At 43.9% G+C, this 14,468-nt stretch overlaps 2 protein-coding genes and 1 long non-coding RNA gene across 3 annotated transcripts; 2 read left to right on the top strand and 1 right to left on the bottom strand.

Moving 5' to 3' along the window:
* LOC8063773 lies at positions 9-4,008 on the top strand. Its single transcript, XM_021449132.1, has 6 exons — positions 9-247; positions 585-717; positions 934-1,037; positions 1,433-1,577; positions 1,680-1,820; positions 1,938-4,008. The coding sequence occupies exons 1-6, from the start codon at positions 207-209 to the stop codon at positions 3,729-3,731; spliced, it is 2,358 nt and encodes a 785-aa protein (XP_021304807.1). The 5' UTR covers positions 9-206; the 3' UTR covers positions 3,732-4,008.
* Positions 4,440-5,595, bottom strand: LOC8065095. The gene is made up of 2 exons (XM_002437433.2): positions 5,294-5,595; positions 4,440-4,876 (listed from the first exon to the last, which is right to left on the bottom strand). Exons 1-2 carry the CDS (start codon positions 5,294-5,296, stop codon positions 4,652-4,654), a joined length of 228 nt encoding a protein of 75 aa, XP_002437478.2. The 5' UTR covers positions 5,297-5,595; the 3' UTR covers positions 4,440-4,651.
* Positions 6,344-8,061, top strand: LOC8065094. Its single transcript, XR_002448889.1, has 4 exons — positions 6,344-6,511; positions 6,648-6,703; positions 7,614-7,655; positions 7,756-8,061. It is a non-coding gene; the product is annotated as an uncharacterized LOC8065094 (long non-coding RNA).

The raw sequence follows: 14,468 nt of genomic DNA, 5'->3' as shown, positions 1-14,468 counted from the left end.
TGTCCACCACCACCACCGTCTCCATTCTCCACTTCGTGGTTCGTGCCTCCCCCAACCGTCTCTCCCCTCCCCACCTCCTTCCCGCAAGGCCGCACCTCATGCCTTGGCGACGCCATTGGTAGCTTCGCCTGTTGGTCGGAGCGCGCAGGGGAAGTGAGAGGGAGGAGGGCTAGGAGGAAGGAGGAGGTCGCCGGAGTAGCGGCAAGATGTTCGACAGCTTGCTCAACTCCAAGTTCTACAACAAATGGTACCGAAAGATCGCCTTTTCTTTGTCAGGTTTCTTGGTTCTCGGCTTGCTCTGGTCACGGTCCCAGTGGGATTCGTTCGTTCTCGCGTCTGCTGTTCCTCGAACGATTCTACTCGGTTTCTTTCGTTTCTTGATATTTCTTCGCTGGGTCTGGATTTTTTTCCTGCCTTTTCTTTTCCTTTATTTCTCCGGGATGGGATGCTGAATGCGGTTTCCCTCCCCCATGTTCGCGACGATTTGGTTGCGTTTGTTTAACCTGAGCGAGAAAAGCGGCCTCTGTTCTTGTTTTGTGCTTAACCAATCTTTGATTTGTTTGTCTGTTCCACGACGGATGCAGTAAGCACGCCTTCAAATGCATCCGGACGCGGATGGCTCCGATACGGCGGAAGAAGCACGCCATGATCCGGTTCCTGAAGAAGGACGTCGCCGACCTCCTCGCCAATGGCCTCGACACCCACGCCTTCGGAAGGGTTTGTTTCTTCAGCCGGGCGCTCTGTTGTTCAATGTTCGCGTATGCATCGCTCTAGAGTCTAGAGTCGCGAATGGGTTTTGTTCTGGGAAAAAAGCGAGTAGGGGAGTCTTGTCGAGGGGTTTAATTGATGTATTTTACAGGTTGGTGGTCAAGCTGTGGGTAACTTGGTGTAGTGTATTCTGTTTCCTGGCATTAATTTCTATTTGGTATGCAGATGGATGGCCTGATAGTTGAGCTGAACCATGCTTCTTGCTATGATATGATCGAAGGATTCTGTGATTACATTGGGAAGCAACTGGGAAGCCTTCAGAAGCAGAGGTAAATATAATCAGCTCAACTAACGTTTGGTTTTCTTTCCTCATTTCTGTTGTCAACTACTAACAATCATGGTAACATTGATGAATTAATCCAGGAACACATTGTTAATGCGCTAGGGTGTTGGTTATGAGCCATATGGCATATCACCCCATGTCTGTTGGGGCCAGTTGTGGTGCATTTTGTTAAGCAATCAGGACAGTAGTTTAGTAGTGCTAGCATTCATAATACTTCTGCTTGTATGTTTGGTGTTAGTAAAAGTATTCCCCGTAGTTCAGTTGGTGAATTCCAAGTTTCCAACTACCCTTTAGTAGTATGCGAAGAGTGCAAACAGAAAAGTGCTGTCTTGATGCTCAAACTATTAACACATTTGTTTTGCGTTTTTTCTTTCCAAACAGGGAATGCCCCCCAGAATTCAGGGAAGCTGTATCAACCCTCATATTTGCTGCTGCTCGGTATCCTGATTTACCTGAACTTTGTGACCTAAGGCACATATTCACAGAGAGATATGGAAATTTTGTTGAGCATTTTGTTAACCGGGAGGTACACAAGATGATGCTAATTTATTTTTATCAAATTGTTTTGCTTTTGTGGTCCTCTGCATTACATATTCACAGTATTATAATTCAATCCTTCTGTCTGCAGTTCATTTGGAAACTTGACAGTACAGAGTTCACTAATGAGGAAAGGTTCCAAGTCATGCAAAGTGTTGCTGAAGAATTATCCGTTAGTTTTGATGCCAAGGAATTGCAACTCAAGTTATGGGCCACACCGGAAACAGAACATGTAAGTGCTACACAAATTTATTACCTGTTTTCTCAAAAAAAAAAAAAAACTGAACTATGATGTAGGCACAAAAATGTGTCCTTGAAATCATGTGATGTGTTTTCCACTCTTCCTTAGGATATGGTTGAGAAGGGTTCAAGGAAGCCAGCAGAATTATCAATGCCTTTATCCAACAAGCAGAGATGCGTCAAGGATGCTCCATATGAAGAACAAGAGGATATCCTTGAGAAGAGTTCGAGGAAGCCAGCAGAACTAGCAATGCCTTTATTCGACAAGACAAAGTGTGAAGGGGATGCTCCATGTGAAAGAAAAAATAAGGATATGCTTGAGAATTACTCAATCAAGCCCGTAGAACTAGCAACTGCTTCATCCAACAAGCAGAAGGTTACTGAGGATGTTCCATGTAAAAGAAACTGTGATGCTGAACCTGCATACCATACTGAGAAAGTGGAGATACAGTTGATCCAAAAAGATATTCAAGCTGTTGCTGATGCACACCATACAATCGATGAGCATTCAAGGAAGCAGCAACCTGATGTGTCTGATGAGAAGGAAGATTTGCAGAAACCAGTGTCTCCTGTGGACACTAACAGAAGGAACACCCAAAAAGATGTTCAGAAGCTTAACAGAAGAGCTGTCCGCCCTTTGGAAAAGGAGCTGATGGAAGCAGTGGAGCTTGATCTCAATGGCCTACCTAAGAATGGATTTGGTGCAGTCAAATTTCCTGAAACAGATGGCAACAAATCAGTTCAACTAAATGTCAAGCCAAACGAGGCTGTGAGAGATTACCATATTGAAAAAGAGAATAACAAAGTCCTTCATGCACGCATGCCTGGTGGTCCTGAACACAATGGTAGACATGCAGATTCAGGGCTAAGAGTTCAGCGCCCAGACAATCAAGGACGTCCAGTCAGTCCTCTTAGTGGTAACACTAGAAATAAGGCTCCTTACACTAAGCGGAATGTTGCAAACATGAAGAATCCTACTGAAAAACAAGCAAACAGTGGTTTCTTGCATGATAAACCGCAGCATTTAGCTGATCTGGGATATCCAGTGCAGAAAGGACAAGGAGTGCCAGAGAGGGCAGGTACTATGCTGCCTCCTTATGTTAAACCAAAATCTAACATGCAACCTGTGAATGATGATCCTGAAAAGAAAACTCCAAGTGGTTACAGCAAGCCCAACATCCCTGGACAAACTGACCACTTGGAGAACAAAGATGTGCTTCGACCTGTTTCTGTTAGAAGGAGAACTGCAAAGCTGCCAGCACCTGTTGATACTTATGTTGAGGTGCCTAACAATGAGAAGGTCACAAGCCAAACACCCAAAAGTCACAGAAACCACTCAAGCAGGCAGAATGGTGCTAAATATGACCAGAACCGGAAATGCAATGGGACTGATGATGTTGGTAGAGGGACGAATGCTCAGATAACTCCAGGTAGCCAATCAAAGCACATAGGCAGGAGGAATGGAACTTTGAACCACATCAATGACTACGGCAGGTTGATGCAGCGTAGGCAACCTGAAGCAGATGAGACTGCTATTGATTTCGGTAATCTCTTGCCTCAAAATGCAAATGGACAGAGGAGACACAACAGCGGACACAATGGAGACCTTGATGAGGAGGACAGGATGATGGACAAGCTTTTGATGCACTATAGCAAGAAGAAAGGTTCGGACCCAACCAACAATGAAGGACATATAGATGCTGTGCAGAAGGTTTCGTTGCATCCCCCAGGTAGAGCTATCTCGCTACCGCCTGAATCTGTTGGCCCAGGTGAAGATGCGAAGGTTCCTGCTCGGTCCACCTCACTTCAGCCAGATGGTCCTAAGAGTGCGCATGTGCACCCAAAAATGCCAGACTTTGATGAGTTGGCTGCTCGGGTCAAGGCTCTGAGGAAGGCGGCATAAGATCGTCTTTGGCTTGTGTACACGTTCTTTCAGCTGAAGAGTTGATCCTTTGTTGACGGTTCCTTGCAAGACACAACCACTGAGTCGTTCTTTGATGTGCAGTTCCTTCAAGAGATTAAACAGATTTGTGTATGTGTTTTACTCTCTTTTTTCCGTTACATTTTTTTTACAGTGCTCTTGTTATAGGTTTTCCATCGAACCAGGTGTTTGTGTAGAATAGGAGCACTGGTTTCAGGTTAACACGATATATAGTACAGTTGATAGGAATTTTCCATTGCTTATTCTTTATTTGATTGGATATATTGTACCTCCAAATTGCATTGCCAGATGTACTAAATTCACCAGTTCATGATGGGATGTGTGTAAATGATGATAAATTCTCAAGGATACTTTCTCTTCAACTACTTATGAGCGCTGTATGTTTGTGCATACTACATACGTCTGGAATTCTGATTTTTACAGCGGCGCCGTCTGCAAGGGAGTTTACTTTTACATTCGTAGTCACCCGTACTGGCCTCCGTAGTCCTTTTCTTTTGTCATTTGTAGGAGGTACACTTTTTTGTTCGTTCGTTTGTTTGTCATGTGACAACCATATTTTGCAAGAGGTACACTTGATTCCTACATCTATCCGTAATTCTGAACAACTTTGTCTGCGAAATTTTGCCGGATTGTTAAAACTTTGTCGTTTAGCTGTAACAATGTCTTCAGTTGAGAGGTGACGCCAAAGATAAAAGATTAGCATTACAATGCAAGTTCCCTGTTACAAATTTCAAGGTGATTTTTCCTCCGAACAATGGAGTCCATTTCCACACTCTAGCTCTAGCTAGCCAACCGAATCTACATCGACCTGGTCATGTCATGGCGACGTGCATGTCATGCCTTCCATGGCCAGCATTTGCTGCGCCGCCTATACTACAAGATTAGCAGAGGCAGCGCATGACGCCGACGACGAAGCTGGCGATGCAGTCATCGCCCCTGCCGTCGCGGCCGCCGAGCGCGTCGTCCCGGACGAGGCGCTCCAGGCCCCTGTTCCTCGGCAGCGCGCCGGCGCGGTGCAGGATCGTCGCCGCCGCGACCGCCGGGCCGCCGGCCGCCACGCGCGCCGCGAACCGAACCACCGGCCTCAGGAACAGCGGGAGCAGGGCCTGCACATGAAAGCACGAGCGTCGTCAGACAACATATGGACGGAAAACTCGTTAGCGCGGCAGCAAGTCAAAGCCACGGCCGGCCTCGCTCTCGCGTCGTCAGCAGCAACCAAGAAGACACATACAGCGCGAGTGCGCGACGAAGAGGCCAGACAGACAGGCAGACAATCAGGCCTTGTTTAGTTCCCAAAAAATTTTGCAAAATTTTTCAGATTCCCCGTCACATCGAATCTTTAGACACATGAGTATTAAATATAGACAAAAATAAAAACTAATTGCAAAGTTTGGTCGAAATTGACGAGACGAATCTTTTGAGCCTAGTTAGTCCATGATTCGACAATATTTATCCAATACAGACGAAAGAGCTACAGTGTCGATTTTGCAAAATATTTTGAAACTAAACGAGGCCTCACTCACCATGAGCTGCTAGCGATGGCTGCTGCTGGCAATGTCGCGGCTGGATGGAGGCGTCGCCAATTGGCAACGAAGAGTCGAAGATGCCGACTCCTGGAGAGCACCGCCAGCCGGAATGCAGGAGGCTGCAGATGTGTTTCGGAATGCTTGACGGCGACGGCTCTTGGTCAGAGCTTCACAGGAGCCTGGGGGCTGATATATACGTACATGCGTGGCGTGAGGCGTGAGAAGTGAGATGCATGCGCGGGCGGTGTCCCCGTGGCGACGCAAAGCAAACGGGTGGCGGTGTTGGCTGCGGCAGTACTGGTCCGGGGGGCGCCCACCGTGCCCGCCCGCCGGCCGGCCGGCCAGCCGCGCCGCGTAGTACTACGGACAATGGGGCTGCGCTGCTCTGCTGCCGATCGAACCACCACGCCGCCCACGCGAGCCTATCTCTTGGCCTGCACCTCTGCCTCTGCGTGCAGCCCCGCCCATTTCGGCGTCCGTGTGTGCGTCTGCTCCGCGTGGCGTGGCACCCCTCGCGCGGCCTGCGTAGTCTAGCAGCAGGGCAGTCATCGGGGTGGGTCTCCCGTCGACTTGTTTCTTTGGAGTTGGAGGTTTCGTACCGGCTTCCCTTCCGCATCAACAAACAAGAGATGGATGGATGGATGGGTACGGTGTACATGTACTTGGTGGATAGATATACATGTACATGTACGGTGTACCGTGCACGTACGGTGACTTGTCAGGAGCGTCCAAAATGGAAGTCTGGAAAAAAAAGCTTTGGATAAGTATACATTAGTCACATGATCAATGCTCCAGAATGAAGGTCACCTTTGGGGTTTGGACAACAACAACAACAACAAGCAATTTCTTGCCTGCACTCCACGCACACGGCCGAAAGAGCCCACGCCACGACCAATAGATCCTTCTCAGCCCATTATACAACACACAGTCCGACTCCACCATCCATCCATCCATCCATCCATGGCCCATGAGCCCATACCGGAAAAGGCCCGGCCCGGGTTCCCCCGACCGAAAAGATTCCCACGGGCTCGCGTCGCGTCTCGCGCACGCAGCCGCCGAGCATATCACTCGCCTCCTCGCCCGTCTCCTCTCGCTCTCGCCCACGCGCACCCGATTCCCCCGCTTGCCTTTCCCCACCTGTCGCGGCGCTCGCCAGTCTAGGGTTTCGCCCCCCTTCGCCCGCCGATCCGCCCCCGCCGGCCATGTCGAAGCAAGGTGCGTCCGTATCGTCGTTTCCTCTCTTCCCCCCTCTAGCGATCGGGTGGGATCCCTCTTGTTGTTTCGTGCGGATTGGTTGTTTTTTCCCCCGTTCTCGAGGGTTCTGACGCGACGGCTGGGTTTTGCTTTGCAGGAGGGAAGGCCAAGCCGCTGAAGGCGCCCAAGGTCGACAAGAAGGAGTACGACGAGGTATGCTGCTACGCGTTGGACTTTGTTCACGTTTCGTTGCTCGATTTCTTCGTTGCCCCGAATAGCGATCTGCTCCTGTGAAACGCCTAACCACAGGGTAGGTGGGGGTTGACTGGGGCGTAGCACCCCGTCTTGTGGTTTAGATAGGTTCACGTTTCCTGCTTAGTTCGTAGTTAAAATCCTGCAGAAGGGGAATTTGGCGAACGGTATGGGGTGTGTCAGAACTTGTGATGATTTGGTTGTCATGTAAGATGTGCTCTTGTGGATTCATCATGTGAAACAGCTAGGACAGCTTCAAAATTCTGCACCTAACCATCTTTTTTCTTGTGCCATGCTGTAAAACGCTGGTCACTGATGTATTCATGACTCTCCGTATTACAACTACTGGCCCGAACTTCTTCTGAAAGACCTATTGTTTGCTTCAAAGACGCTTGCCCGGTTCTGTGGTTGGAATATAGTTTTCAGAATTAAATTGCCTTGAGTTGGCATCTCTGAACCTCGGAGTAAATGTAATGGTACAGAGGTAGCTATGCCAGTGGATGCTTTACAAGTTTTTATGGTTGTCTAGTTCAACATAGATGGATACCTTAAGTATTTTGATGAATACCATCTTAACACATATTAATGAATGAGGGAGGATGGAATGAGCATGTTTGTATAGTTATCTAGTTCAACATAGATGAATACCAAGTATTTTGATGAATGTTGTCTCAACACATATTAATGAGGGAGGATGGAATGAGCATCTGACTTAGACGATGGCCATGCCTTCAAAATTATGAGCAATTTTTCCTTCTTACTTGGAGAACTAGTTAGTGAGCAATTAGTATAAGGTGTCATTTGAGCAGCTTCAGTGATCAGTCCACAATTGATCTCTACTTGACATTATTCTGGTATCCTTTCTGTGCAGAGTGATCTTGCTTATTTGCAGAAGAAGAAAGATGAGGAAAAGGTGAGATTTTGTGGTCAATATTTATCTGGTCCTGTTCTATTCTGCTTGGGGTGGAGGATCTAATTTGCTGCCATTTATTGTATGGTTTTTACACCAACAGGCACTGAAGGAGCTGAAGGCCAAGGCACAGAAGGGCGCAATTGGAGGCTCGGGTCTCAAGAAAAGTGGAAAGAAATGAGCCTGGTCACCTGTCTCTAATACTTAGAGAATGATAAGGTGGCTGCTTATCTGTGTTGCGCTTCACTATATGTGATTGTAACCGTGCTACCTATTGTGTTCTGTGTTTTGCAAATTGCAATGTTGCAGTTGGTTGCTTGATCCGAAAATGTTTCAGCCTCGCATCTGCTATCTATGAAACTGATGGTTCCCTGATAATAATGATGACATTATGTGATGGATGCCACAAGCCTACAACACAAGTTTTTTTCTTTTAGATATTTCAGTTTCTGGGTAGTTTTATCTTGATCCCAACTAGGAATGGGAAGTCACTCTTTGGCCTGGCCTGCACTCGAGTGAGAATCAATTTTCTGTGTGGTAGTGCCGAAGAATACATACACCAGCAGGGGCAAGATAAATTCGGTGCTCTATCTATAACATCTTCACTTTACACAACAATTTCTTTCTGATAGTGACCGTCCCAATTGTGTATCTATTTACTCTAGTGATTGTAGGCGATGTTAAACAAAGTATACACATCCTTGTTCGTTTGGCTGATAAGTCGTGGCAGAAAGTACTATTGACTGATTTATTATGAGAAAAAAAACACTGCTAAATAGCTGTCAGATTCGACTGATAAGCCTATACGAACAAGGCAATCACTTGCTTGCATCCCTGGCAGTCTGGCACAGATGTTTGCATCTGGATCTTTGAATCCTTTTGTGGTAGTTTTACAGCTGCTTGGTCTACTTCTGTTCGTGTTTACCTAATAATCCTAACAAGGTGTTTCCGTTTGCTATATACTACTCTGCAGATGAAGCACGTCTTTCAGGGCTAGTGTACAAAGAAGAGAGTAGTGATGAAAAAGACATCATATAGGGCCTTGTTTAGTTCCGAAATTTTTTTGGTTTTCGGGACTGTAACACTTTCGTTTTTATTTGACTAACATTGTTCAATCATGTAATAACTAGGCTTAAAAGATTCATCTCGCGATTTACAAGAAAACTGTGCAATTAGTTTTTATTTTCGTTTATATTTAGTGCTCCATGTATGACCCGTAAGATTCGATGTGACGGAGAATCTCGAAAAGTTTTTTGTTTTTGGTGTGAACTAAACAAGGCTTAGTACTAGTGAAAGCAGACGTTAGTTGCTATCGTAGTAGTGTTACTGTCCGGTAAGAAGCATAAAAAAATTGTTTCCGTCTCTGCTCATCTCTGATCTCTGCACGCACCATCGTACACAAGCGCGAACCTTTATTTTACACTGATGCATAAACAATGTGAGCCTACCGCTGTTGCCGCCTGCTACATTTGGGCCTACGTTATTACTGACTTGGGCAAGATACATTGCGGTAAAAGGTAGGAATGATGCGTGAATTAACCTAACCATCAACTAAAAAAAATCCTATGAAAGCATAACAGAAAAATAGTAAAGACTCTTTTCTCTGATCTAATTCAAATAGTATATTGACAATTCCAAAAAAACTGCTCATACCAACATCTGTGCTATTAGTGCCTCTATGCTAGGCCTAAAAAGAGTCACTGCTCCTTTCTGTGGCTCTATGCCAGGCCTAGAAAGAGTCAGTGCGACTCTTTGTAGGTCTACATGTCTTAATACCTCTTATGCGCAGAATAAAAATATAACTCACGTTCCTATTCTCACGTTCCACGTTCCGGGAACGTCTACGTTTCGGAAACGTGAATGTTCATGTTCCCCACGTTATAAAATAATACCTTAAATTTTCGTTCGCTGCTATGTGCTTAGCCTGCCAATCTAGCCAACAACACATTGTTACATAGATGGTGGTGACTGATAGAGCCTACTACATTGGTGGTGAAGAGAAGAAATATACGTGCGTAAGTAGAATGAGCTGACCCTCCCCCCTTTCCAGGGTTTGGGTATTTATATACATGAGAAGGTTCTCAATGACAGACTTGCCTCTAAGAGGGCCACTTTGCTAGAGGGAAGTAAACAAGTAGTTATTGACGTCTGCCATAGCAACACCTTATTATGCTGTCAATACCGGGGCCATAAACTCCTACCACCTGCTTCTTAATTTCATCCTTAATTTAGGCCTTGTTTAGATCCAAAAACTTTTTGAATTTTGATACTGTAGCACTTTCATTTTTATTTGACAAACATTGTCCAATCATGAAGTAACTAGGCTTAAAAGATTCGTCTCATAATTTACAGGCAAACTGTGCAATTAGTTATCTTTTTTAACTATATTTAATGTTCCATGCATGTGCCGCAAGATTCGATGTGATGAGAAAATCTTGTAAAGTTTTGGGTTTTTTGTTGCATCTAAACAAGGCCTTAGTTTCTTTTACATACATGTATATGATGGCTCAATAGATAACATAGATTATGTGGGTCACATTCTGATTTCCATGTACACACCTCTTTAATTTCTGTGCCTAACTCGAAGCCTAGCTTGAACATAAGGGAGTACTGCTCTAGCTAGCCAACCGAATCTACATACATCGACCTGCTCATGTCATGGCGACGTGCATGTCATCATGTCATCCTTGGCCAGCATTTTCTTGGGCCACCTCGCAGAGGCAGCGCATGACGCCGCCGACGAAGCTGGCGCCTGGCGAGGCCATGTAGCGCTCGCCCGTCGCCCCGGCCATCGTGGCCATGTAGCGCGTCTTCCCGGACGAGGCGCTCCAGGCCCCTGTTCCGATCCTCGGCAGCGCGCCGGCGCGGGCATGCGCGCCGCGAACCGAACCACAGGTCTCAGGAACAGTTGGAGCAGGGCCTGCACGAGCACACAAGCACGAGTCAAAGCCACGGCTGGCCTCGCCCTCGCGTCGCCAGCAGCAGCCAAGAAGACACGGCGCGAAGAGGCCAGCCATACACACAGTCTAATGAGGGAAGTCGAAGTAAATGTAATTGCGCTGTCAGAACTTGTGTACTTGCGCTGATGTGCTTTTTGACATATTAGCAGATACAGGTTTATAATCATGTAAAAGTAAAACAACTAGACAGCTTCAAAAATCTGCACCTATTCATCTTCTTTCCATTCTTCCGTACTGTAAAGCGCTGGTCACACGATTTTTCGTATTCCAGTTACTGGTGCAAACTTCCTCTGGAGACATGAATTGGTTTTTACTATCTAGTAGTAGTTACCGATTGTTTGCTTAAAATGTTGCTGCCTGAAGCTGTGGGTGGAATATACTTGAATTAATTGCCTCGAGTTTGCATCTCAAATGTCGGAGTAAATGTAATGGTGCAGAAGTAAATTGCCTATGCAAGTGATAGTCTTTACTGCAAGTAGAGAAGGTTGTAAAGAAACTTTATATGAGTGGGCTGCAAGAAGTTTGTAATGGTGCAGAACGAGAAATCTGACTTGGACGATGGCCATGCCTTCAAAATTATCGCAATTCCTTCTTGGAGAACTAGTTAGTGAGCAAGGTGTCATTTGAGCAACTTCAGTGATCGTCCACAATTGATCTCTACTTGAAATTATTCCTGCAGAAGAAGAATGAGGAGGAGAAGGTGAGACGTGGTCAATTTTATCTGGTATCTTGTTCTTATTCTGCTTGGGTGGACGATCCTAATTTGCTGCCATCTATTGTATGGTTTTTGCACCAACAGGCACTGAAGGAGCTGAAGACCAAGGCACTAGAAAGGTGCAATTGGAGGCTCGGGACTGAAGAAAAGTGGAAAGAAATGAGCCTGGTCACCTGTCTCTAATACCTAGAGAATGATAAGGGAGCTGCTTATCTGTGTTGTGCTTCATTATATTTGATTGTAATAGTGCTACCTATCGTGTTCTGTGCTCTGCAATGTTGCAGTTGGTTGCTTGATCTGAAGATGTTTCAGCCTTGCATAATGATGATATATTCTGTGATGGATGCCACAACACATGTTTTTTTTAATTTAGATCTATCATTTTCTGGGTAGTTTTACCTGAATGGAAAGTCACTCTGTTGGCCTGGCCCACACTAAGTGAGAATACATACACCAGTAGGGGCTCCGTTGAGTCATGGACATTGTGAGTGCTCATAATAAATTGTAGGCGAGACGCGATGAGAGAGTATACCGCACTAGTTAAAATGGCTTATTTGCAATTCTGAAGATAAAAGCACTAATGTTTGCATTTAAATCTTTTGTTCTTTTTTTGTGTTTAGTTCTACTACTGTTTGATCAGGTTCTGTTCGCGTTTATTTAATCCTAACAAGCTGATCCACTACTTCCGACCTTCCGTTTTGTTATGTGCTCTATGCAGCCAAAGCATGTCGTTCTTTTTCCAGGGCAGAAGATGAGAAAGAAGATGTAACTCTGTAACAAGTGACGTCACACCACTTCTTTGCATTAGTACGAAAACCGCAAGTGGTTCTACCTCTACGTTATCCCTTAGTATAGCTCGCCTCATTGATGCTAGTGACACCCAGACTCTTCATAGTTCTAGGTGTCCCACAGCACCTCTCATGCCTAAACTAGCAAACTAGCCAACAACATTGTTGTTAATGCATCGCGACTAACGGATCCTATTGCATTGGAGGTGGATAGAAGAAATATATATACACCATTATAGTAGAATGAGTTCACCATCCTTTTCTAGAGCATTTATACAACTGGAGAAGGTTTCAAAGACAAACCTATCCCTGAGAGGAGCACCTCCTTCTAGAGTTGTCTTAAGTCAAACTTTTAAAACTTTGACCAAATTTATAGAAAAAAATGCTAAGATTTATAGTACTAAATTAATACCATTAGATTTATTATATAATATATTTTTATAAGATACTCATTTTATGTCATAGATATTGATGCTCTTTTCTATAAAGTTGATCAAAGTTAAAAAAATTTGACCGGTACGGATTCTAGGAGTTGAAGCTTTCAGGGACAGAGAGAGTACTATAAGGGCACTCACAATGCAGACTCTATCATAGAGTCTAAAGTTATTTATTACCTCGAACAATGTGGACTTAAAGTCTAAATAAGACTTGGAGTCTTAGGCCCTGTTTAGATTAGAGATAAAAAAATTTTAGGTGTCATATCGGATGTGTCGAAGGATGTTAGAAGAGGTTTTTAGAAACTAATAAAAAAACAAATTATATAGCTCGTCAGGAAACTGCAAGACAAATCTATTAAGCATAATTAATCTGTCATTAGCACATGTGGGTTACGGTAGCACTTAAAGCTAATCATGAAGTAAATATGCTTAAAAGATTCGTCTCGCGATTTTCAACTAAACTGTGTAATTAGTTTATTTTTATCTACATTTAATGTTCCATGCATGTGTCCAAAGATTCGATGAGATGGATGAAATTTTTTTGAGTGGGGAACTAAACAAGGCCTTATTTTTTCTACCTCTTTCTTCAATCAATATGCTGCCACATTAGCAAAATACCATAAATAATATGTAATTAATTGTATTTTGCACTCACAATGCAAGACTCTATCACAGAGTCTAAGACAATTACATATTATTTATAGTATTTTCCTGATATGACGGCATATTTATTGAAGAAAGAGGTAGAAAAAAATAAGACTCTAAGTCTTATTTAAACTCTAAGTCCACATTGTTCGAGTTAATAAATAACTTTAGACTCTATGATAGAGTCTGCATTATAAGTGCTCTAATACTTGCTCTGACCAGATAGTACATGACTGCCTTTAATACAATCTACCCAAATATTCGTGAGGGGCATCGTCCGTGGAGCCATCCGGCATCGGCCGTCTGGTCGTGCGGTTGGCTCGCTGACCAGAGAGCAGCAGCCCTCCGGTCAGCCTGGGGGCAAGCAGCAGGCTCCATCGTGGAAATTAGATAACTGAGTCATATGAGTTTTATGTAGATGAAATTTATCTCTTAGAGCAGGTACAATAATGAGCTTATAGTCAAGCTAATACTGATGTGGAGGAGAGAAGAGAGGAGAGAGATGATAGCTTGGCTCTTATATAAGCACCAAGCTGGGCACGGATGCATAGGTAGTAGTGGGTCTAAATAGCAAGTATTGTGAGAAGGAATAGGAAAGAGAATGTGTTTTAGAGACAAGTATGAAACAACTTATTGTATAACTTAGCTCTAATCACTTGGCTTATAGCCAAGCACTTGGCTCTATTATTAACCATGCTCTTATCTAATGAAACTCCTTCATTTAATGACCCTGCCAAGTCAGCAATTTTGCCTATGTGGTACCCTATTTAATATGCATGATACTCTCATAAAACCTGTATTGAGACTAGCCTTATCCTTCGTCGGCATCATGGATAGAAGCGGCAGCATCTGTCAGCACACAGCAAGGACTAGAAATTGGAGAATAGGAGTATTACTATACTCTCTTTATTTCTAAATATCAGTCATTTGTGTTTTTCAAAAAATAACATTGACTAAATATATATTAAAAATATTAATATTTATGATACATAATTAGTATTATTAGAAAATTTTTTAAATCTAGTTTTTTATAAATTTATTTAAAAATATAAATGTTGCATATATTTTTTTACAAATTAAGTCAAATTTAGCGGCAGTTATTTAGGGATGGAGAGAGTAGAATCAAGGATTAGATCATGAATTTGGGGTTCCAAACTGCAATGTTTGGAGGAGTTGAGTAAATTTATACAGTTTTCTAATACCCCAAATGAGCTAATAGTATTTTTCTCTCAGATAAGTCAGCAAATAGTACTTTTAATCATAACTTTATT

Source organism: Sorghum bicolor, chromosome 10, assembly GCF_000003195.3.
Source record: "Sorghum bicolor cultivar BTx623 chromosome 10, Sorghum_bicolor_NCBIv3, whole genome shotgun sequence".
Taxonomy (NCBI): domain Eukaryota; kingdom Viridiplantae; phylum Streptophyta; class Magnoliopsida; order Poales; family Poaceae; genus Sorghum; species Sorghum bicolor.
This window is presented reverse-complemented; position numbering and strand designations above follow the sequence as displayed.